This window comes from Lacerta agilis, chromosome 8, assembly GCF_009819535.1.
Source record: "Lacerta agilis isolate rLacAgi1 chromosome 8, rLacAgi1.pri, whole genome shotgun sequence".
Classification (NCBI taxonomy): Eukaryota; Metazoa; Chordata; class Lepidosauria; order Squamata; family Lacertidae; genus Lacerta; species Lacerta agilis.
In genome coordinates this window covers 1573132-1597074 of record NC_046319.1, presented here as the reverse complement: position 1 = coordinate 1597074, position 23943 = coordinate 1573132, and the positions used below count along the sequence as shown (strand labels likewise).

Genomic DNA, 23943 nt, shown 5'->3' with positions numbered 1-23943 from the left:
ATGTAGACAGAACCGTAAGGAAAACAGACTCAAAGGAAGGGAAACTACCAATTGCATTCTTTTTTTTTTTTTTTTAATCTTTATTGCTCTTTAAAAATATTCTTACATATCTCACATGTGTGAATGAGTATATACAAAGAAGGAAAAACAAACACAATCAAAACTTACATGCATCTACATTCAATATCTAAAAAGGAGAAGAGAAAAGAAAAGGAAAAAAGGGAAAGAAAAAGAAAAAGAAAAGAGGGGAAGAGAAGAAAAAAAAAATGAAAAGGAAGAAAGAGAGAGAAAGGAGACCAAAGGCATAGTAAGGAGTCTCCAGTTGACATTACATGATTAAACTTCAAAAGATGTACTTCCACTGCTTTAACAACGCTTCATTTTAAGTAGATTACCTTGTTATAGCTGTCATTTATACATATTCCACAATTTTTACAATTGCATTCTTTAATATGGTGTCCAGCTTTGGTTTGATTGATCTATGGCGTTGTAAGCACCCATTAGAACGCCAATTTACATTTTTCTCCTCTATTCACAATTCTTTTTCCAGAATAGATCACCTTTGGGCTTCAAAAGAATTAACAACTAGGGTAAAAAAGGTGGAAATTCAACCTAGAACAATATCTGATCATAATGCCATTTTGATTACAATAGCAAGTGAAAAATGTTCCTCATTTAGAAGGAGGTTAAACGATGCCGTACTGCAAAGTGAACAGAATGTAAACAGGGGGATTTGATCCCTACAATAATTTGTTGATTTTAATCTAAACACAGAAACAGACTTAAGTAGAGTATGGGACGCTAGTAAAGCGGTAATGAGGATTTTAATTCAACAAAGCATTCCCAAAAAAGGAAAAGGAAAAAGAAGAAGCAGGAGTTGTTAGAGGCATTATTAGAAAAGGAGAAGGAACAAATTCTTAAACCAAAGGATAAAAATATCATACAAGCAATTAAATTACTTCAGGCACAATTTTCGCTATTAGTGAATCAGGAGATTGAACAGAAAATTAAATTAATGAAACAGAAAAACTTAAACAAAAATTTATACAAGTTTTATGAATCATATTCTAAGGAAGAATCTGTATAGTGTGTGGGAGAAATATAAAAATTTGCTGGAAAGGAAAACACCTCTATGGTTATCTCCCATTGAGGCTATTACAATAAAGAGGGTTAATATGGATAGACAATGGGCAACTTACAGGGAACTGCTACACTTTACAGAGGGGGAACCTAAATTGAAATCAATAGAAAATGTAAGGAGCCATATTACAGACTGGTTACATTATAATCAATTATATGAAATGTTTAAAACAGACAGGAAAAATGGTTTTCTGGACCAAAGCTCACAATTTGAAAAAGAACTTTTACAAAATAATGAAAAACTATTATCCAAAATGTACAATCTATTGTTAGAATGGGAAACAAAAGACGAGCTTGTTAAAGCTTTTATGATACACTGGGCAATAGATATAGGACAGGGGGGGTATGTTTTATCATATGTGGTGGACTTGTAAATGGGTAAAATAATATTGGGAAATGATATATAATGAACTGGGGAAAAATGTTCAAAAGTACCTTTCCAAAAAACCCAGAGTCCTTTTTGTTGGGGATAATTCAGAGGGAAATTCCCAGGTGTCAAAAAGGACTTTTTATGTACGCCACTATCACAGCCCTTGTCTTGTTAGCCCCAAAATGGAAAACGAGTGAGGTCCCAACCAAAGAAGAATGGCAAAGAATAAGAGAACAAGAAGAATGCACGTTTAAAGAAGACTGAAAAATGTTTATGGAATATATGAGTAAAAACTGTGTTCATTTAAAAACGCTGGTAGCATTAAGATAAATTTAACAGTGTAAATAAGCTTTGATAGATGTAACAATGGATTCTTCAATGGTTCAGTTCATGTAGAATATGCAGCGATGTATGGTATGCAAAACGAACCACTGAAAGAGAAGGGAAGTTGCAGGGATTCTTTGGCTGGAGCCTCCCGCGCACAGGACAAGGTCAACTGCACGCGGGATACCAGTTGCTGGGGGATCTGTGGCCAGCGCCTCACGTGCGCCCTTGCACAGAGCACCGACCAAGCCTGCGGACGGGACGGACGGTAATTCCGGAGCCCAGCTCACACCGTGCCGTGAAGACGGTTGTCCGCCAGGCTGAATCTGAAGGATGAGTGAGTTGATCGGATGAATGAATGCCTCGTAGATGGATCTGCAGGCGCTTGCGACCTCTTAAGTTGTTCCGGAAAGTAAAGCACCAAAATAAAGGTGGCCAAAACGACGACCAAATAATAAACTGGTAAACGGTAAAATTTAAACTAAAATGAAATAAAGACTCTGACCATGGTCTCTTTGAAAATGGCTTTGGCTGACCCTGCGTGGGTTGTTTCGATCTCTCGGTACCTTGCCACGCAACCTTCTCTCTGGGCTTGTCCGTTCCACCGTCTTCCACGCTAGCTAGTTCTCGTTATCTCTCGTATCTCTCTCTCTTGTCTCTCACACTTTTTCCACACCCAACACGGGGAGCCGCAGCCTTTTATTGACAAGAACAAACAACGTCATGATCAATACTTTTACCAATCAGAACACTGTTGCTGCCCCTGAAAAGGGCAGGAAGCAGATTAACTGACCACCAAACAATTTGAATTTGGAGCCAAAAAGTCCCGGCGGAGGGATCTCAGCGGCAAGCCGCCTGCTGGATCCTCCTTTCACTTTCACTTTCTTGCGGAGGAATACATTAAATAGCACATAATCAATAACAAATGAACATAAACGACCGTAGGTGCAAATGCACCCACGAAGTGTATTCCCACAGGAAGTCATTGATTTAAGGTTGTTTAAATGAATATTTTGAAATGTAATTTAGAAAATTTAATAAAAAACTTTAAAAAAAAAGATATGTCAGGGAGATGTGTGGAGTTGCTCCCAGGGTTTCTGCAGAGCTTGGGCCCTTGTAGCAATGCAGCCGTGTGTGGGGCTGGCCCTAATATTGGGCAGAATAAAGCAGCCGCCTCCGCTGGCAGACACTGGGGAGCCATGAGGTGTTGTGGGGAAGACCTGTATGTGCCCTATAGCCAGATCCAGCCATCTGTCTGGTTGCCCTTTGAACATCGAAAGGGTGAGTGTGTGCCATTTTGTCCTTTGCCTCTGGCAGCAAAACATCTTGGCCCAGCCCTGGATGTGTGTGAGCCAAGGGGTCTGTTCAAGTAGCGGCTTGCAGGCGTGTCGTGCCTCTGCTCACCCCCCCCCCCCCGCTCTCTCCTCCAACCGGTTTGTTGTTAGCAGCTCATGACTCAGGGCTGCCTGTCTGACAGCAAGACTCACCCATTCTGCCGGCAAACAACAGCTCAGCATCCCACTGAAGACACAAAGAGTATCAGAGTTTGGCAGGAAATTGCAGGAGCTCCAAATACTGGATCAGAAGCCTTAGACTGCACACACGTACATGCACTGGTTTTATTGCTGATGTCGTGTGCTCTGCGATGGAGCCGTGGGCATAGTGCAGTTGCTATGCTGCTACTGAACTATCCTGTGCAGCACAAGCAGAGCAGAACTATCCAGTTCTTTGCCTTAGGACAACTTTTTCTTGGTGGGGGGCATAATAAAAGCAGTGGCAGATTTCCAGCAATGGAGACTGGGTCTTGAATTGCAGAGCCAGTTTCCCTGCAACAGAATCACAGGTGGGCCAAAGATTGCCAGATTCAGCGATGTAGCGTTGGTTGCCGGTGCCTGGGGCAGGTGTGCACTGGAGCAAAGTGGGGCTGCACTGAGCTGCCTCCCCCCCCCCGCACAGGGGGAGCCAGCCAACGCGGCCCTTGGTGGGCAGAAATGGGGGACTGGGCCGGGCCACGTTGTGGTCGCCTGTATGGAGGCGCCTGGTTCGCACCCACTCAAAAATGGTGCGCCTGGGGCCCTTGGCATAGCTGCCAACTTTCCCCTTTTTTAAAGGGAAATTCCCTTATTCCGAATAGGATTCCTCACAAGAAAAGGGAAAAGTTGACAGCCATGGCCCTGGGGCCCTGGTACCCCTCACACTTCACCCCCATCCAGTTCATAATAATACACACATTAATACAAATAATGTATCCAGTTGTTCAAAGTATGCCCTGCTTCAGTCACCCTTACAAGGAAAAGCACTATTCCTATTCCCACACTGCAGATGCAGGAGCTGAGGCCCTGAGAACAGCTACTTGTGGCTCTGAACTCATGGTTCACATTTGGCCACAAAAGCATAGCAATGCCAGTGGGCACTTCCAGACAACCTGTTTATTGAGCATTCATCTTGATTTGTTTGCAGGGAGATTAGACAGCATTGGCTATTTAATGTGATTTGTTTGCGGGAAGGTTGGATGTTGTAGCGTCAAAGCCTCTGTTATTATTACACACTTTCCAGTACATTTTCCCGTTGGTTTCCTTTGGGGAAGCTGTTTTGTTCTGCCAGAGCTCCAAATCGTCCATAACCAAGCAACCTGAATTTGCTGGTATGTGAATGAATCCCACTCAAAAACGGCAACAGTGCCCGGGAAGTGAACTAATGGCATTCTGCCCCTTATCTGGCAGCATGATAGGGGTGTTGGGCAGGTCAGCAGCAGCTGCAACAGAACTTTGCGCTCAGTCCCATGAGGAGGGAGGGTGACAGGGCAGGTGGATGAAAGGATCAAACGGTAAGAATGCCTCTCAAATGCAAGGACTCTGACCTGGGTAGTTTGTGCACTACAGCTCTTGAGACCAGCAGGCAAATGAGTGAGCTGATGAGCCCAAGACATTTCTGGAGCCACTCAAAACAAACTAGGATATAATACTGGCAAAGGCCTGAGAGAGGAAGAAATCAAATAAAACTGGGAGAGGAGAAAGGAAGGGTGAAGACAGGCATCATATAGAAACCGCTCACAGCAAATTTGTCAGCCTGGCTTTCTTCAACTTTCACCAATGAAATGACAGGCATTTGGCTGGCACAGCCGGCAGTCTTGCCCCTTCTGTCATGCTTCAGGAGTGTTGATACCCTTTAACATTGTTAGAAGTGCTGTACAAATGCCCGCCTTTATATCGTCATTTGTTCCTGTATTAATTTAAAAAGTTTTTATTTATTTATTTTAAAACTGCTCTGGGGAAGAGAGTCTTCTGCTCCCAACTTGCAGGACTGGTTTCCCCATCACTGCCTACTCAGACTTGACTCTGAATAGCAACCGCTGTGTGATCTACTTGGCAGGCAGCGGGGGCAGCTCTGATAGACCTGGCTGGTCTAGAAATGCCCTGCATATTTCTCCCCAATGTGAAGACGTTTGTTTCCAATTACTTTGTTGTCGTTAGCAAAAAGAAGGGATTGTTGGCTCCTGTCTTAGCTGCCACTTGCTGCTCACATGATGTGAGCCCCAACACCACAGAACCAGAGCCCAAAAGATTCTACCCCACACATGCAGCACACAGATGTCACATGGGAGTGAGCACTGTGGTTTGTGGGCTTGTAGTCAGAGGATGAGAGCCGGAGAACAAGCGGAGCAACCTCCTCTTCCTTGGCTCAGACAAGTCCCTTGAAGAGGCTGCATTGCGGGTTCCCTTCCCTTGGCAGAAGTTGTGGGATCAGTTCACTCACCAGCAACCAGACAGCAGTTCTGTGTTTTCAGCTCCCCCAACCAACTTGCAGCAAAAAAGACTCCTGAAAAAGGCAGCCCTATGAAATAGGAGGCACCCCGACACCTAAATAAAATGAGTCAACAATCTAGGGCACGAGGACAGGCTTACGAGAGACACCAATCCAACATTTCCGTGCCATTCCTTTTTGCAGGGGAGATTTGCAAGGGCAGAAGAACTGTTTGGGAGATGGGCTTCATCTTTTGCAGGCGTGTTCCCTGGGTTATTGACTCTCCTCCTTCCTTTGCATACATGTAAGTGGAAGTGCAACTTGCAGGGCGGGAGTTGCGCTTCTCAACCCCTATAAGGACCCGAGCTAGTAGACAGCTCCAGCTCCATTTCTTAGACTTCATCCTGCCTGCCCTGAATAATGTTGTTTGAGCTCTGTCTCTGCCTGCCTGGGTTTTCAAGCCTAAAAAGGCAATGGAACAGCAAGCAAATGGAAGGAAGCCAATCCCACCCCACTCCCCCGAGAGAACAGAAAAGGCCACTCAGAAAGACAGCCTCTGTTCCCAGCCAGGCCTGACCTTCTGTAGGATAGGATGTGGGTTTCTGCTGAAAGGGATCAATTCACATGACATTGACCCAAAGCCACCATTCCTCGACCTCACCATTGTCTCCCATCGAAATGGCACGAGAGAGGGGGTAGCAATGTGGGTGTCAAATCCAGACTCCAGCAGGGAGGGAAATGAGGCTAGGGGGAAGGGGGGAGCCTGTGAGACTAAGAGAGCCCTGCTGGATTAGATGAATCATCTGGGTAGTCCAGCATTCTGTTTCTCGTGCTGGCAAAGCAGATGCCTCCAAGAATCCCATGTACATGAGGGCAGTAGCCTCCTCCAGCTGCTGCTCTCCAGTAATGGGTGTTTGCGACTAGCAGCCATGTGTTGGGGATTGGCGGGGCTCTGAAGTGCACATGGCAGAGCCAGGGGACCAGGGGAGTGACCCAGGAGAGGGGACCAGCGATTTATGGGGTTTGATGCCACCCGCAAGGCAGGAAATAGGGCAGGGGGTGGAGGGAGAGTCAGGGCAGTCTGAGAAGGAGGAAGGCACACAGGATGTGGCAGATGAAGAGGCTGTTCAGGCAACAGACGGGTCAGTAGACTCCTTGCCTCCCCCTGCCCCGCTGCCGCCTAGGACCAGGAGGGGCTTGCAGTGAGAGGAGCAGCAACAGCTTCCATGCAGGAGAAGTCGCAGGTTGCAGATGTGCAACCTGTCAGGGGAGGATATATATATAAGCCAGCAGAGGCCCAGGGTCTCATTGTTGCTGCAACTGCTCCACAGGGCGCAGATCTGAGGGACAATTGCCTAGTGGCTAGGGGCATCTAGAACACCGCAGGAGTTGCTGTAAGTGTTTCTTTTGCCAACAAAGACTTAACTATCAGACATGTGCCTTCCTTAGCTGGGTGGGGTGGGGGGCAGGACACCATGCCAAGTTGGTGGCCATCAGCCTAACAGATTCTGGCCATGAATTCCTCTTGTCTGTTCTGAATCTCTCACCATTCCACTTCCTTTGATGATTCAGGGTTCTAGACACGTATTATGAGAGAGGGGGAAATCTTGGACCAGGGTTCACATTCTCATTCAGCCTTGGGCCAGTCACTCAGCCTAGCCTAAAATGGGAGAAGGCGAACTATATAGGCCACCTTCAGCTCCTGGAGGAAAGGCGGGATATGCTATATTTTTTTGTGCATAAGAGTATATCCCCCCCCCCCATTTTTTAAAGTTTAAAATACATGGAACATTTAAAATATTTATTTCTTAATTTGGGGCTCAAAAAATAGGGGTCGTCTTATACATGGGGAAACAGGGTAAATGTAAAAATAAATTGAATAAGCTTTCCTAGTAGAGGAATTGCTCCCACAGACAGATCATTTTAGCTTACTTTTTCTGCAACTCTTTTTGAGATGTGGCAATCAAAAACCATACACAGTATCCAAATTCTGGTTATACCATAGGGTTTTATAAAGTTGTTATGATATTGGAACTTCTATTTTTTAATCCCTTCCCTAATGATCTCTAGCCTAAAATCTGCCTTTTTAAAAACAGCTGCTGTACTATCCACCATGATCCCAAGACCCCATTCCTGTTACTTCAGACTCCATCAGTATGCATGCAGCTAGGATTTATTTTTATTTGCCAAGATGTGCTTAACATGACACTTACTTACAATGAACCACGTTTGCTATTGCCCATTCACTCGGTTCTGAGAGATCATTGGGAGCTCTTTACAATTCTTTTTATTTTTACTAACCTGAATAATGTGGTGTCATCAGCAGCAAGTCTGGCCTCTCCTGTATCTAGGTTGTTGATGAACATGTTAAAAAGCAAAACAGCTTCTTGGGGAACCTTACCTATGTGGGAAATTAACTCAAATATAACTAGCAAGCTTAGGGCTAGTTAATGCATGAAGGGGTTAACACTCAGGTCACTCCTTCGGTGAAGATGGAAGTAAAGCTTCTTTGTTCATTCTAAAGCTGACCAAGGCAACACTGTGCTTCAAGCCCAGACTGTGTGCCCAGAAGCATTTTTCTATGTTTTGTAAAACATTTTTTTCTACCTGTGTTCTTCTTGCTGCTGCATGGAATAACACATTAATCTTTGGCATTTGTAAGTAATGCATTTAAACTTGCTAATGGTGTGGTCTGTTCATTGCAAGAAGGGTAGAAACGGGGAAGCGCTGCAAATGGATTAAATCTAACATATTCCTAGGCTATACTGTTTTTGTGGTTTAAAACTCTGCTGCTGGGACTCTGGCTCTGTTACTGGAGTTTGATTGCCCCGGATTTCTGGATGTAGGCACCCAGCACATTCTTTTATTAAGTAGCCCACACGGGTGATATATACTATTTCTTCCCCTGCAACCCTATCTGTCTTTTCAGCAACCAAGACATACTGGTATCTCATTACTGTCGTCATCATCAGACATAAACCTTTGCTGCTTGTTCAGGACAAGGGTGAAGAATACAAGGCATCCAGATATTAAGTGGGGGGTTGGTTGCAATTATTTCCTCTGCTCAGCCCATAATCCAGCCATGCTGATGAGCACATTTTTTTTAGCTGCCTATAAAAAGTGTGCTTGTTTCTGCACCTCCACAACGGCTGCTGACTCAGTATACCATAATAAGTCAACACTGATCCTTCTTCAAGCTGGCCTTGTAAAGGCCACCCTGAATTTCTCAAGGCTCCAGGAAGGAAGAATGCACAATAACATCATAGGTCCAGGTCAGACTATGCATTTAAACAAATAATTGGCAAGAAGCTTGAAATGGTGGAAACTGGAAAAGGTAGCTTAAGTAGAGTCACAAAACTGATCCAGCTTCTCAGAAACTTTGGCATTTCCACTGATACAATCCAAAATTCTAAGGCTTGAGTTGGGAACCTGATGCTCCTTTCAAGGACTAGGTGTGCTCAAGCCACAAAGTCCTTCTTCAAAGAAGGGTAATGTGACACACATCTGTGCTTGTGATTGGCCAGCATATAGGCCAGGTGTAACCCGGCTCTTAGAACCACCTGCTTACTGCCTGAGGCCTGAGTGCAGCTTTGCTTCCAGGCTGGCTCAGCTGCCTGCTGCCCTGGCCTAGCCTTGACGCAGCACGCCTTGCGCAGATTGGATGGGCTGAGTCGGCACTTCTGGGGCCCCACTGGCCCTGCCAAGCTCCTGTGCAGACTTGCCCTTGTAAAAATGATTCCTCCTTGTGCACTCTTTCCCTGCCTCCCAAGTGTTTCTAACTCTGCATAACCTCCTTGTGGGTTTGAATGTTAACAAATCAGCAGAAATTTCATTTCAACAGAGCACTGGAGGGGAGGGGGCGGTTGGCCGGGGGGGGGGGGGAGGAGAGGGAAAGCAATCTGTCAGATCTCCTCTCCGCTCACGTCCATTCCCATCGCTCCCCATTGTGCCTGCTGATTGCTTATTCTTCTTCCTTAAAAAGAAGCCTTGGAGAATATTTAAACAATAGCTTACTTGCTGGGATGAATCACAAAACATATATAGAGCTAAATATACAAAAATAAGCCGCCCACCTGCACGCCTTTCTCGGCGCAAAAGCGCAGAAGCCAAAGGAGTTTCTGCTGTGATGGGCTTTGGAATAAGCCAAGTTGGCAATTTCGAAATTACATTCAATTGCTGGAGCAGAAAACAAAGTATACAGCTCTGGACGTCAACTAATTTTTTTTAATGGGGGCGGGGGTTTGATTTTGAACAAAGCAAAGCCAGAGCTGGCTTTGTCTGTCAACTCATTCCCTTGCAACCCAAGCTGCATGCAAAGGAATCCTTAACTCTCTCCTCTCCACTGGGCACAAAACTTTTACCAACCTGGGGCCAATGGGAGATGTAGTCCAAAACTGGGTCTTTGACCCAGGTGAAATAAAACCTAGTTTTGCCCCTGGTGCACAGCAAGAGAGGCTTGGGTAACACACACACACGCACACACACACACACACACCCCTTAGGCACCTCACCTTTTACTCTTGTCCACAATGCAAGGGCAGCAGAGGTGCCTAGTGCAAGCGCTTTGGCAGAGGCAAATGCTGTCCGCTGCCTTGGGTGGGGTGGGGGGATTGAATAGCCATTCGCCTAGCATCTCAGATACATTGTGGGGGTTCTTGGGGTCCTCCTGGGGAGCAGATGGGAAGCCCTGGGTGCCAGATTGAGTTGCTAGACCTCCAGTTGCCTACCCCTAAAATACAGAAATGTGTGGGAAAGGGCTGATGTATTGCTCATGAGGAGAAAAAAGTTTATCTTCATTTTGTGATCCTGTCAAGTCTTCATCAGTTTGCATCATTCAAACAGAGTTACAGATTTTTTTAAAAAAATGTTTCAGCTTGTTTAAGACCATAAGAACGTAAGAAAAGCCTGCTGGATTAGGCTAAGGAGGGCTCCCGTCCTCACAGGGGCGAACTAGGCGCCTCTGGGAAATCTGCAAGCCTTCTTTAAACTGAGGAGGGAGACACAGAAGGGTGGGAAGCAAGAGCGATGGAGTGCTGCAAGGACCTGGCATGAGCAGGCGGGCGAAAGGCAAATGTGCAACTGCCTTTGTGGATGCGACTCCCCTTCCTTCTCTCTCTTGCTTTGCTACCAGCCCCTCCTGCCAAATCGTAGACCGGAAGCTCTTTGAGGTGCAGAGCCATCTGTAAAGCAGGGGCAGCCAATGTGGAAGAAGTACTGGCTTCCATCTGCTGGCTGGGGCTGATGGTAGCTGCAGTTCAAAACAGCAGGAGACAGGGCTGCAGGGTGGGGAAGGTTGCTTTAAACCAGCATGAATAGCTCAGTCAGTACAGCACGAGGCTCTTAATCTCAGGGTCGTGGGTCTGACCCCCCTCCCCCCGTTGGTCAAAAAGATTCCTGCATTGCAAAGGGTTGGACTAGATGACCCTCTTGGTCCCTTCCAACTCTACAATTCTATGAATGCTTCAGCAACAGGAATCCTGGCTGGGCCCCAAACCCAGACATTCTGATGACTGCCTCCCTCCTTGGTTGCTAACCAGGAGGCATATGGAATGAGGAGAAAATGAATTTGGGGGCAACAAGATTCCCAGCAGTGCACCTATGGCACTGGTGCATAAGACCCACGGGATTTTCCCAGTGGCCTTGATATCCTTTTGTGTGGGTGGGTATATAAATACTTAAATAAATAAATAAATAAATAAATAAATAAATAAATATGCATTCATCAGAACTCTGACACAGAAAACATTCAATCAGACTGAGGTCCTCTGGCCCCCCATGTATGACAGATATACATGCTCCTGTCTAGGCGAGAGTGCAATGTGCAGGAGATGCGGACAGCAGGGCACATGCTGCTAGAAAGGATGCTAAGAGCAGGCGCCCTTGCTGTCGTGTCGCTTTCCTCTGCAGGATCCCATCAGCCTTTATCAGTCCCAGACGCAAGCAGCTATATTAATTTTCTGGCATTGCGTTCAAAGTTGAGAAATCAAAGCCAGGAAGGATTGGAACCCAGTCACACATGGCGGTCACAAAATCACTGTGTGCACCTCCTCCCTTTCTCCTCCCCTCCTCTGCCCTGGTGGGTGTGTGGAGATGGAACCCAGATGAGGGCAGAAAAGTTGCCGGAGGAAACGATGGTTTCTAGGTGTCTTAAAGGGTGCGCCACCTTGGAAGGTTCTGAAGGGGCTGGATGCACCTTTCTGATGCCAGGGTGGGCAACGTGCAGCCTGAGGGCCGCTTCTAGACTAAATGCATGGAGGGGCGAGAAGAAAGAAAACAAAAGAGAAATGGGTGAAGTGAGAGGGAGAGAAAAGGAGGTGGCAGAGAGAGGCTGAGAGAGGGGGGGAGAGAGAGAAGTCAGTGGCAGAGGGGCAAGGGGCAGGGAGAACACAGGCTGTAATAAAGCAGAGAATGAGGGAGGGAGAAAAGGGGTGCCCTGCCCACTTCTGGCCCCTGCCTGCCCACTACCAGCATGTGGTTCCCTGGCAGATTACCCCCACCCCCACACCACCCCAGGAATGTATTCCTCAACATAAAATGACTTGTCCTTTCGTGTTGTAATGTGTGTCAGAATTCTGACCTGCAAAGGTTCCTTCTGCAGGCAGGAAGTTTGCAGGGCACAACATGGCTCTTCTTCTGTGCCAGGGCCAGGCTGCCCTGTGTTACACCCGCTTTGCTTCCCCTTCTGGGTAGACATACTCAGGCGTGCACATCTGCAGTGCACAGCCTGCTGGGAGTTCTGAATGCATTCTAAGTCACACTTGGGAGTTTTTGGGGCCCTGTAAGCCCAGCTGGCACTCTTTCTGCGCCCCAAAATGTGCATATGATCAAAACTGGAAACAGAACTGATCGAATCGAACTCTAAAAACCTTTCCAAGATGTATAATTTGTTGCTAGAGTGGCATACGAAAGATGAATTGGTTAAATCCACAATGATAGATTGGGCAAAAGATGTGGGTCATAATATTATGATGGATGACTGGGAGAGATTGTGGCAGAAAGGTATCAATTTTACTGCATGCAACAGTTTAAGAGAAAATGTAATGAAAATGATATATAGATGGTATCTGACACCAGTTAAGATAGCTAGAATGAATTCTAAAATGTCGGATGTGTGTTGGAAATGTAAATCGTCGAAAGGTACCTTTTATCATATGTGGTGGTCGTGTTCAGGGGTAAAGGCCTTCTGGGACAAGATTTATAATGAACTTAAAAAGGTAATGAAAATTACCTTTTGTAAGAAACCAGAGGCATTTCTTTTGAGCATGACCAACGAAGAGATACCCAGTCAGGATAGAGTGTTTTTCATGTATGCCACGACAGCGGCTAGAATCTTATTGGCAAGAACATGGAAAGGGGAAGAGATACCAACAATTGAAGAATGGCAGATGAAGTTGATGGAGTTTATGGAACTCGCAGACCTGACCGCCAGAATCCGAGACCAGAGGGAAGAGAAGGTGTCGCAAGATTGGAAGAAATTTAAGGACTATTTAGTTAAGCATGTGAAATTGAATGTCTGAATATTTGAGCAGAAATATATATAAGAATCGGCTTTAGAAGTATAAGGCTAGTTATAATGGTTATAAAAGAAATTTTGATGTGATATTTGTATAAGAAAGTGTTAAGATATAGAATATAAGTTAAGAAATATATTGGTTTAGATAAATTTAAAGAACATTAGGATATTGAGTATAAGATAATGGAAAAAAGAAAGGAAGCTACCTTAAAAAGTATATATGTTTTTGAAGACAGAGGAGGGACCAGGGGAAGTCCCCCTAAGAAGTATAAATAAGTAGAGTAACAAAGATAAGAATTTGATAAGGTTTGTATAAGTTTTCTTTTTTTTGGTATGTTAATGTTGTGTTTTTTATTGTTGAATTGTTTATTATGTTTTTCTATGTTTATGTTTATGTATGTTTAATGTTGTTTCTTTTTTGTTATACGATAAAATAATAAAATCTCTTTAAAAACAAAAACAAAATGTGCATATGAGCTTGGAGAAAGGCATGCAACAACTCACTGACAGTCACACAGACATAGAAAGCCCTCTTTCACAGGCAAAACTTTGACAACTGCTGGTCTACACAAATGTTTCAGAATCCATAAACAGGATGCAATATCCCTGCCAGCCATGCTGCCAGAAAAAACCCATGGCCAGTATTCCAAGGGAGCTCCTGTTATACAAGAAAGGTGATTGCGACTAAACCTCAAGAAGAACTGTCTGATGGGAAGCGTTGTTTGACAGTGGGATGGTCTCCCTTCCTGGGAGGTTTTTAAGCAGAGATTGGATGCCCACCTGTCATGGATGCTTTAGCTGAGATTCCTGCGTTGCAGGGGGTTGGACTAGATGACCCTCGGTCTCCCTTCCAACTCTGAAATTCTGTGATCCTTTGATTCTATGATTCTGTGTTGGGAGGATCCCAGGAGAGCATCACCAGACCCAAACAGGGCCAAAACCAGTTCACCCCCTTCCCACGTTTCCCCACACTAACCTGGGTCTTGCTGCTCACTGCTGCCTGCATCTTTCCCAGCAGCTTTGTAATGAAGCAGAGACTCAGGTTCCTGCGCAGTTGCCTAGAGGAAAGATGAGAAAGCATTAGCCTTTCCAGTCCCATATCAAGAAGCCTTCCTTTCCATCAGCATGCCATGGACCCTCTGCCAAGAGGGTGGCAGATTCGTGATGTTGTGAAAGAGCAGCAAAGTTAATGTTTTTAAATGTAATTATTACTTGTTTTTGTTAAAAAACAACCCAACAAGGGCAGGTAGTACCATTTGGATTGTATGCCTCAGGTGCCAAAGTGCCCTTTGCATCAGTCCTAAGGAACCCCAATCTTTTTTTTCCTCTCCTGAAGGCTCTCAGGGCCCCTCCAGATATCCCTTTCATGGGGCATTCATGGAGATTGGGGCAGCCATATGCAACCCCACTTTATAAGAATTGTTCAAGTCTGCCAAGGTTTTGGGATAAACATACTGCTTTGCCTCCAATCAGCACCTGCCCCGTAACCTCCTGCTAGAATCCTGTAACTTTTCATAACCACAAATGTTCAGGGGGGATGTGGGGACAGGATTTGCCCTGCTTTTGCTGTGTTATAGCACAAGAGTTCCCTTCTGGACAGCAACAGTATAGTAACACTGGGGAAGCATCACAGAGCAATGATTGGGTGGTCCAGTATAAATTCACAACTCATGCACTATTACTGAATCTGTGACATGCTGCAGAATACACCCACAAAAACCCCACTGGTCTGGAGGGGCCTCAGTCTCCCATCACAGGTTCCATTCACTCCATGAGACGTGTCAGGAGAACTACTGGGTGGATTGTGCCCCATATTCGTGAGTGGCCTTTTCGGTTTCCCTTCTCTCAGGCAATGAAACCATCTTGGACAGATCCCACCAGCACCATGCAAACCGGTGTCTGTTAGGAGTGAACCACAAACCTCTTGCTAATGCATTGGCAGAGCTCTATCTCTCGCTGCCTCCCACTTTATTTAATTTGCCAGCCACTCTGTGAGCATTCTTTTGGATGGTTTTCTTTTTACTAATTAAATTTAGACTGTCCTCTTATTATGATAGCACTACAGCTGTATCCTCTTTCCGTATTCTGGGTTGTATTATTATTATTTTATTAGATTTATATGCCACCCTCCATCATAAGATCTCAGGGCAGTTCACAGGATAAAAATAAGTAAAACAAAACAGCACAACAACAACAACACACACACACCCTTCCCACAGACTCATTTAGAAGGCTGTACAGTAGAATATTAATCAGCCCAAGGCCTGGTTGAAGAGGAATGTTTTCTCCTGGCGCCTAAAAATTGGATTGTATCCAGTGCAGCGCTAAGTTAAAGTCGCTTAGTGGGATACTTACTCTACTGGCGGGATGTAGTTGCCCAAAGGAATGCCTAAGCAGATTGCTGGCGTCTTTGCTGCAGAATGATTCTCTGCTAGCCCAGTACTGCACTGGATTCCTCTGTTGCACTGCGTTATTCCCTTGCACAAGGGCCCTTGCACTAGGGGACAGAGAACATGGGATGCAGAACTCTGGCACCACCATGCAAACCAAAAGCTTCTGTGCCAACAGGCTACTCTTATCATCCCCAGCATTAGGCTGGAACTCTTAACCATCACTTCAAGTCACAATAAGCCACCTTGGCTATATTCAAACGCCAAGCGGCAGCAATTAAATCAAATCAGCTATATGCATTCTGACAACGCAAACTGGCATGCTGCTCCTTTGCTGACGGTGACGTCGCTGGCAACAGGGCTGGCAGCCGGGGATCCCTAAGGGCCAAGCTAGGCAAGATGTAAAAGCAGTCATGGGAGATTGTGAATGGCGTTACGGCATGAAGGGAGGGGGGAGTTAATGCTCCCCTCTGTCCGCACCAGGCCCCAGAAGGCCATAGCACTGATGAGCAGGGATGAGCTCAGTGATCCTCCTCTAGGGATTCAGCGTTGCCCCTTGGGACTGTGCCAAGGCCCACACCCTTCTCCCCAGCTCTACTTCCTCCTACCCTGCTCGAGTGTTTTTGCCTGGCTAAAATGTGTCCATGAACTCTGACAATGCCTCTTGGTTGTTTGGTTGCTTGGACAGAGGCTGGAGAGGGATGTTTGAGCATGTGCAGAAACGAGCCCATTGCACAAGGTTGCTCCTCCGCCCTTGGCCCTTGGCCCAACCTGCCACCGGCATTTGGCCCCCAGAAGGCAGCCCAAGAAGGAATGTGGCCCTTGGTCTCAAAAAGAGTCTCCCCACCCCTGCCAAATAAAGTGGTGGATGCACCCAATATGGTGGCTTAGGGTGAAAGAAGGCCTAATACAAACAGAGCCTTTACAGGGATCCTTGTGTGAGCCTGGCTTCTTCTTGGTCCCACAGCTGCCGCAATGGGGCTACATGGCAGCAAACTGAGCACTGATTCAGCCACCGGCTCTGTCTCTCCCCAATTCAGAAGCAAGCTGCCTGCCTTTAAAGTGTCACATGAATGATTATCTGTTTATAGACCCACCCTTCAGTTTCTTCATAGGAAAAAAGAGAAACTTTTCCTTTTAAATATGCAAAGCTGTCCTGGGAGTTTGGGAATGAGGGCAGATTGCAAGCATCATAAGCAGCACCAGCCACAGCTGGGCTGGCTTTTACTGACAATTTGCAGTATTATTTCCCCCCTCCCTGGCAGTTTGACCCTGATGATGGAAAAAGGTGTTCTGCCTGAACTGAATGGAGCTAAGAACACTTTGAAATTGAACCCATTGCTCTACAAAATGATGTCTTCATCCATAATGTTTCAAGGTACCCTTCAACCCCTCTATTTGCATGCCTTTGGGGAATCCCTGCTTTAAATGAAGAAGAGGAGCCTTCACCAGCCTGCTGCCCCCGCCTCCAAGTTCTGAATTACAGCTCCCATCAGCCCCAGTCAGCTGTATGGAGGGCTGGAGCTGATGGGAGCATGGCCATTCTGGCTGAGGCTGGTGGCAGATGCAGTCCAAAACATCTGTGGAAGGGCACCAGGTTGGCAAAGGCTGTTCTTGTTAAGTTGTGGGTGGAATGAACACATAACAGCACTTAATTCCTGAATAAACTGCTGAGAATTTCTTGTGCATTTTGTCCTTCTGTGGTGTCGCTTGCTGCTGAAAGAGGAGCGCTTTTGTTTTCTTCTGCTGAGGGTGTGTTCCTTTTGTGTGATGTGTAAATATTACTAGCACCATGTGAAACTCTGCAACTTAGTGGTGCTTCACTTCCTACAGGATTCCTCCCACAGGCAGCTTCTTTGCTGTGTATACACGTTACACATGGCATGGAGATTTCACACAAATTCCAGATTCCCCACCCCTCTTTTTTAATATGCACAAAGAGGATTACATAATGTGCAGAGAACTTAACATAGTATAAAATCGTTTAAAATGCCTGAAAAAACAATCACACCTTAACCTGGTGCCTAAGGTCACTTTCAGACAACCTGCTTATTAAGCAAAACAAAATAAAATAAAAAATTCCTTCCAGTAGGACCTTAAAGACCAACTAAGTTTGTCCTTGGTATGAGCTTTCGTGTGCATGCACACTTCTTCAGATACACTGAAACGGAAGTCACCAGACCCTTAAATATAGTGAGGGAGTGGGGAGGGGTATTACTCAGAAGGGTGGTGGGAATGGGTGATCAGCTGGTAGGTGTGGAAAACCTGTTTATTAAGCATTCATCCTGATGTGTTTGCACAAAGGTTGAGCAGAGGTTACTTCTGTTTACTGAGCATTCATTCTTATTTGTTTCTGGGGAAGATAGATGATGTTGCATTAAGCAAATGTCATCTCACACTTTCCAGTGCCTTTCCCCATCACATTCCTTATTGCAAAAAGGTTGGGGGGAATTTGGGGGGGGGGGCAAGGTCTGTTGTGCAGGAGCTCCAAGTAAACCTGAATTGTGCAACCTGCATTTGCTGGTAACTGAATCCCACCTAAAAATGGTGACATTCTGGAAGCACCCGAAATGACCACAAGATATACCAGGTGTACTTCGTTGAGGAAGGTGTTGGTTGCCACCTGCCTTTCCCCCAATATCTGGGGCACCTGAAGAAACAGCTTACGGAAAGATTCAGGCAGGTTGGCATGGGAGCAGGTGGTCCTTAAGGGGTATGGAAAACTCAGTTTACATTTGTTCCAATTCAGTGGTAAACAGCATGTTTTCCTGGGGAAATTGTTGGGGGGGGGCACGTGCGCGTGCGCGCAGACACACACACACACTTGCCCAGACCCAGGCCTCTGAATCACAGACCTGTGCCTAGAAATCACAGCACAAATGGAAATGTGGATGATCTTCTGCTTCTCACGTTAGCCAGAACCTCACTATCTATCCTCTGGGGCCAGACCCACATCTGGCCAGCCAACAAGAATATCCAGGACTTCAGTGGAATAGGAGTTTAATCGACTTGGACTGCTGCTCCTGCTAATCTGGGGAGCCATCCTTAAACAGCTCGCTGCCACAAGAGAAGGGAGGTGTTCCCACAGAGTTCACCACAAGCTTGGCCTGCCCACAACAGTAGCATAAAGACCTGGTGCTCTTAAGCAGTGGCACGAGGAAGTCTTCTTTTTAGGCCCACAAGACTTTTGTTGAGCTCTTTGACTTTTGCTGAACCATAAAAAACTTTAAGAGTTGGAAGGAACCCGGGGAACCATCTTGGCTAACCTCCTTCTCCCCAAGACAGGATTTCCTGGACATAAAGCAGCCATGACAGATTTGGGTCCAACCTTGTCTTGAAAAGCTCTAGGGAAAGACATGCTGCAACTTCCTCTTCCACTGCCAAAGCGTTTGTAGTTTCCTGGAGTTCATGGTAGAGCTTCAGTGTCCTCTGCATCCCTTTGCTCCTTCCAACCAGATTAAATGGGGCAAAGTAATGTGCATTGCACAGTAAATTATGCAATTTATAAATTATACAATTTAATATAAATATAATTTATACAATACATAAATTTATAAATTATCCAATTTATAAATTATCCAATTTACAGGTTACAGAATCCATTTTTTTCTCCATACACAATTTGGATTATGTTGCCTGAAAATTACGCTTTTTATCCAGCACTAATCCGGCTCATATTAGACTCATTGAATTTAATGAACATGGGACTTCCGGTTTGGGCGCCGGTCCTGTCAGTCGGGAGCTAATGAGCTCCGGTCCCTTGGGGGTTTTGGGGTTACCGTACCCGCGCTACGGGCCCCCTAGAGCCACGGGAAGAGCGTCCCGTGGACAGGCATTCTTGCGGGCTCCAGGACGTGCCGTCCCCGCTCCCGATCGACCCTCGTAAGGGGGAAAATCGGGCGAGCGAGGCTCCGGTACGGAGCTGAAGAAGCCATTGCACCCTGAGGAACGAAGCAGCGACTCTGACGGATCCGAGCGCCCGGCTCTTTCTTAATTGGATTACAAACTAGAAGCTCTGTGAGTAATACTCTCAATTGACTTTTAAATTTAAAAGAAAATTCGGACTTGCAGAGAGAACGTTAAAAAGGAAGCCCGTTCTCCTGGACTGCTTTACAGATCAAGGTAATAACAAAGGAGCTGAGCCGCGAACTAGCGGAAAAAGTTTGCTGGTTTTGCTGAACTTTTTAAAAGTTGCTTTAAAGTTGTTTAAATTGCTATTTAAGACTTAATAACAAGGAACTTGGTAAAGGAAGACACCGCTCACCCTCTGGATAGGATCCCGGGTCAGTTAGCGGGCTGTGTTACTTTGTTGCCGTTCTTTTTGTTACTGTTTACCTGCCAGATAAACTTGACAAAGTTTATCTGGCAGGGGAAGAAACCAAGAATTAAATTTAAGATATTAACAGACTCTAAGGAGAGAGGAGGTTTCGCCCTGCCAGACTTAAGGATTTATTTTGAAGCGGCGGCCTTTTGCTGGTTGAAGGACTGGTTTAAACTAGACAATACTGATGTGCTAGACTTGGAAGGTTTTGATAATGTATTTGGATGGCACGCGTATCTTTGGTATGATAAGGTAAAGGCTCACAAAGCTTTTAAGAACCATATAGTCAGAAAAGCCCTTTATCAGGTTTGGATAAGAAACAAAGATTTACTGGAGAAAAAGACCCCCAGATGGATTTCAACTGTAGAGGCCAAGGCGTATAAAAGACCTAATATGTCTGTGAGATGGCCAAGATATGTGGATATACTGCAGCAAGAAGGTGAGACTTTTAAGTTGAAAAGTTACGAACAAATGAAAGAAGAGGTCACCGACTGGCTGCAGTATCATCAAATCTATGAAACTTTTAGATTAGACAAAAAAATTGGTTTTCAAACAGAAAAATCAAAGCTGGAAACAGAGTTAATTGAACTGAACTCTAAAAACCTTTCCAGGATGTATAATTTGTTGCTAGAGTGGCATACAAAAGATGAATTGGTTAAATCTGTAATGATAGATTGGGCAAAAGATGTTGGACATAATATTATGATGGATGACTGGGAGAAGTTGTGGAAGGAAGGTATTAAATTTACTGCTTGTAATGCATTAAGAGAGAATATTATGAAAATGATATATAGATGGTATTTGACACCAGTGAAGTTAGCTAAGATATATCATGCTACAAGTCATATGTGTTGGAAATGCAAAACTGTGGAAGGTACCTTTTATCATATGTGGTGGACATGCCCAAAGGTTAAGGCTTTCTGGGAGAAGATTTATAATGAACTCAAGAAGGTAATGAAAATTACTTTTAGTAAGAAACCAGAGGCCTGCCTTTTGAGCATGACCAATCATGAGATACCCAGTCAGGATAGAGTGTTTTTTATGTATGCCACAACAGCTGCTAGAATTTTACTTGCAAGAAACTGGAAAGGTGAAGAGCTCCCGACAGTGGAAGAATGGCAGATGAAGTTGATGGACTTTATGGAACTCGCCGAACTGACCGCGAGACTCCGAGACCAGAGGGAGGAGAAGGTGCAACAGGATTGGAAGAAATTTAAGGATTATTTAAAAAATCGTGAAAAGCTAGATATTTGAAGCAGAATCGGCTTGTTTAATTGGCTTTAGCTAGTTGATGTTAGATTAAAATAGTATACAAGAAGTAATGTTATGAATGGTTTAGAATATTTTGAAATGCTTAAGGATATGTTGTCTGAGTAATGAATTATGTATGATTAGTTAGTATTTTAAAGAATATTAAGAGTAGTGGTGAATGTTAAGAAAATAGTTACAAAGTTACCAAAGTATATTAATATTGAACGCAGTTGAGAGAACGGGGGAAGTCCCCCAAAGAAGATTTGAAATTAGAATTAAACAATGATTCTTTAATGTTCCTGTTTAGGTATGTATAAGTTTTCTTTTGTTATTTCTTATGTTGTTTTAATGTGTTTGATGTGTTCTTTTTTTTACTATTTGTTAAGTGTTTTTGTTTATCTGTTTGATATATTCGTTGTTTATTGTAGAAAATAATAAAATCTTTATAAAAAAAAAGGAATTTAATGAACATGGCTAGGTAGCTTAGGTCCACAGGTGCTGGGTTGCTCCTAAGATTGAAGGGGCAGGTGCACACATGTGACATCCCGTGTGCCTCCTAACACTGCACAGGTTGGTGCAGCCTTCTGCTGGCTGCAGGAAGGCTCTTGGGGCCCAGCAGGCCATGGAATACTAAAGGGCCCCAGCCCCCTCCTTTAATTTTTTTGGGGCCCTCAGCCCCCCCCCCTCGATGGCGCCCCTGCTTTTTTCTCAACACAGAACTTATAATTATATTGTCATAAAATCTCATACACATACACCCACACACCCAAACACACACTATGTCTATATCTGTGTTGGGAGGGCTCAGAATGCTCTCTTCTTTTAATGTTGTTTCTGTTCTTATTTTTATGTGTTTTGTTTTGTTTTTTTGTATTGTAATTTTGTGTTGTGAACCGCCCTGAGATCTATGGGTATACAAATTTAACAAGCAACAATAACATAATAAATTAGGGTTGCCATATTTCAAACAGTGAAAACCCGGATACAAAAGTTGAGTTGTTTTTTTGTGTTGGTTTTTTTTTTGCAAAGTTGTTGAGTCTGCAAAGTTGTTGATGCTCCAGACCAGTTATCTGCCACAAAACCATTCACCGGGAAGAGGGATACCTGAAGCTGACCTAAGAATCCCCAGCCCTGGAGGAAGCCAGGTGACTGCTCACTCCAGACAAAGCCATGCAGGGCAAACTCAGCTCAGCAATTTACACAGGGTGGATCCCTGCCAGCACTCATTGTTAGTTAGATTAGGAGAGAAATGGCTGCAAAGTCTATTGCAATTGTCATTGGGCACTAGTTGCGCAGTGATGACACTCCCCACTTCCAAGGTCTGCCAGCGAGAGACTTTAAGGCTGCAATTCAATAGACCCCCACCCTTGGGCTGGTGTCTTGTGGGGGAGGGTTGGTGGTGGAGGACTTGTTTTTAGTATTGATATTAATCTTTTGTATCTTTATTTTGGATCTTAAGATATATGTGGAAAATGTGCAATTTGGTTGTGTATTTTTTGATGTTTTATTTATTGTTTATAACTTCTTTTGCAATCTTGTATCTTTCTATGTTTTAAGCTGCATTAAGCATGGCTTGAAAGGTAGCATACAAAATAAATGATGTATGTATGTACCTGGGGAAAAGTCTCATTGAAGTCAGGACTGCACTGTAAACCTCTTGAACCACATTAGGATTAAACACACAGGGGTTTTTTCTGTTTTCCCACATTGCCTGCTGCTAAAAGGTAAGCCATTTCCAAATATCACATGGGGAAACTGAATAATAATGAACGAGCTCAGAGGTCACACTGGACAACTCTGCTATAGCAAGGCTGCATAGCACATACTGTGGGATGTAACATCACTCAAGCAGTCAAATACAACATTTCCTGTTTGCCCAGAGTGGACACACAGGGGAATGTTGCTCCAGCCAGAACGACTTCCTGTCACACTTGGTCTGGAGCATCCTCCCCCTGCGTGTGACCAGGTAGATGGGTGTGACCCTGGCAGACCCTACAAAAGGGCCAGTCATGCAGCCGTCTCTCTCTCGATCCCTTCTCTCCATTTTGCCTTTTGCTTTCTGCTGGGTCTCAGCCAGCAGCACATGGGCTCATACCTCACAGAGGATGAACCCACACTTTTCTCTGTAACTGTAACTACAAGATAACGCCTGCCTTCAGGACAATACTATGAACTGAATGTAAGTACAGAAGAAAACTGTCATTATTGTTTTTAAAGGGGAACTAAAGAGGAAATTTACCAGGAACAATCCAATCTGGACAAGCCAGACTGGATTGCTCAACTTATCTGATTCCAGTTACAGGTGGGTAGCCGTGTTGGTCTGCCATAGTCAAAACAAAATCGAAAATTCTTTCTAGTAGCACCTTAGAGACCAACTGAGTTTGTTCCTGGTATGAGCTTTCGTGTGCATGCACACTTCTTCAGATACACTGAAACAGAAGTCACCAGATCCTTAAATATAGTGGGGGAGTGGGGAGGGGTATTACTCAGAAGGGTGGTGGGAATGGGTGATAGGCTGATAAGTGTGGAAAACCTGTTGACGACTCTAAACGGCTGCAATTAGTCTTGCAGGGAAAGGCAAGGGGTGAGATGGCTAAAGATGGCTTTGTTATGTATAATGAGATAAGAATCCAATGTCTTTGTTCAAACCAGGTTTCTCCATGGTTTTAAGTTTGGTGATTAGTTGCAATTCAGCCACTTCTCTTTCCAGTCTATTTCTGAAATTTCTTTGCATTAAGACAGCTACTTTGAGATCTTTTATAGAATGTCCTGGGAGATTGAAGTGTTCTCCTACTGGTTTCTCTGTCTTGTGATTCCTGATATCAGATTTATGTCCATTTATCCTTTGGCGTAGGGTTTGGCCTGTTTGTCCAATATAGAGAGCTGAAGG

At 44.7% G+C, this 23943-nt stretch overlaps 1 protein-coding gene across 1 annotated transcript in view; it reads right to left on the bottom strand.

Annotated features, from left to right (window-relative positions):
• The window catches only part of FAM178B (family with sequence similarity 178 member B), a 167220-nt gene that overhangs the window by 43876 nt on the left and 99401 nt on the right, over window positions 1–23943 (bottom strand). Inside the window, exon 14 of the mRNA XM_033156711.1 lies at window positions 14068–14149. Coding sequence (XP_033012602.1) covers window positions 14068–14149 — 82 coding nt within the window. The remainder of the gene's footprint in view (window positions 1–14067; window positions 14150–23943) is intronic.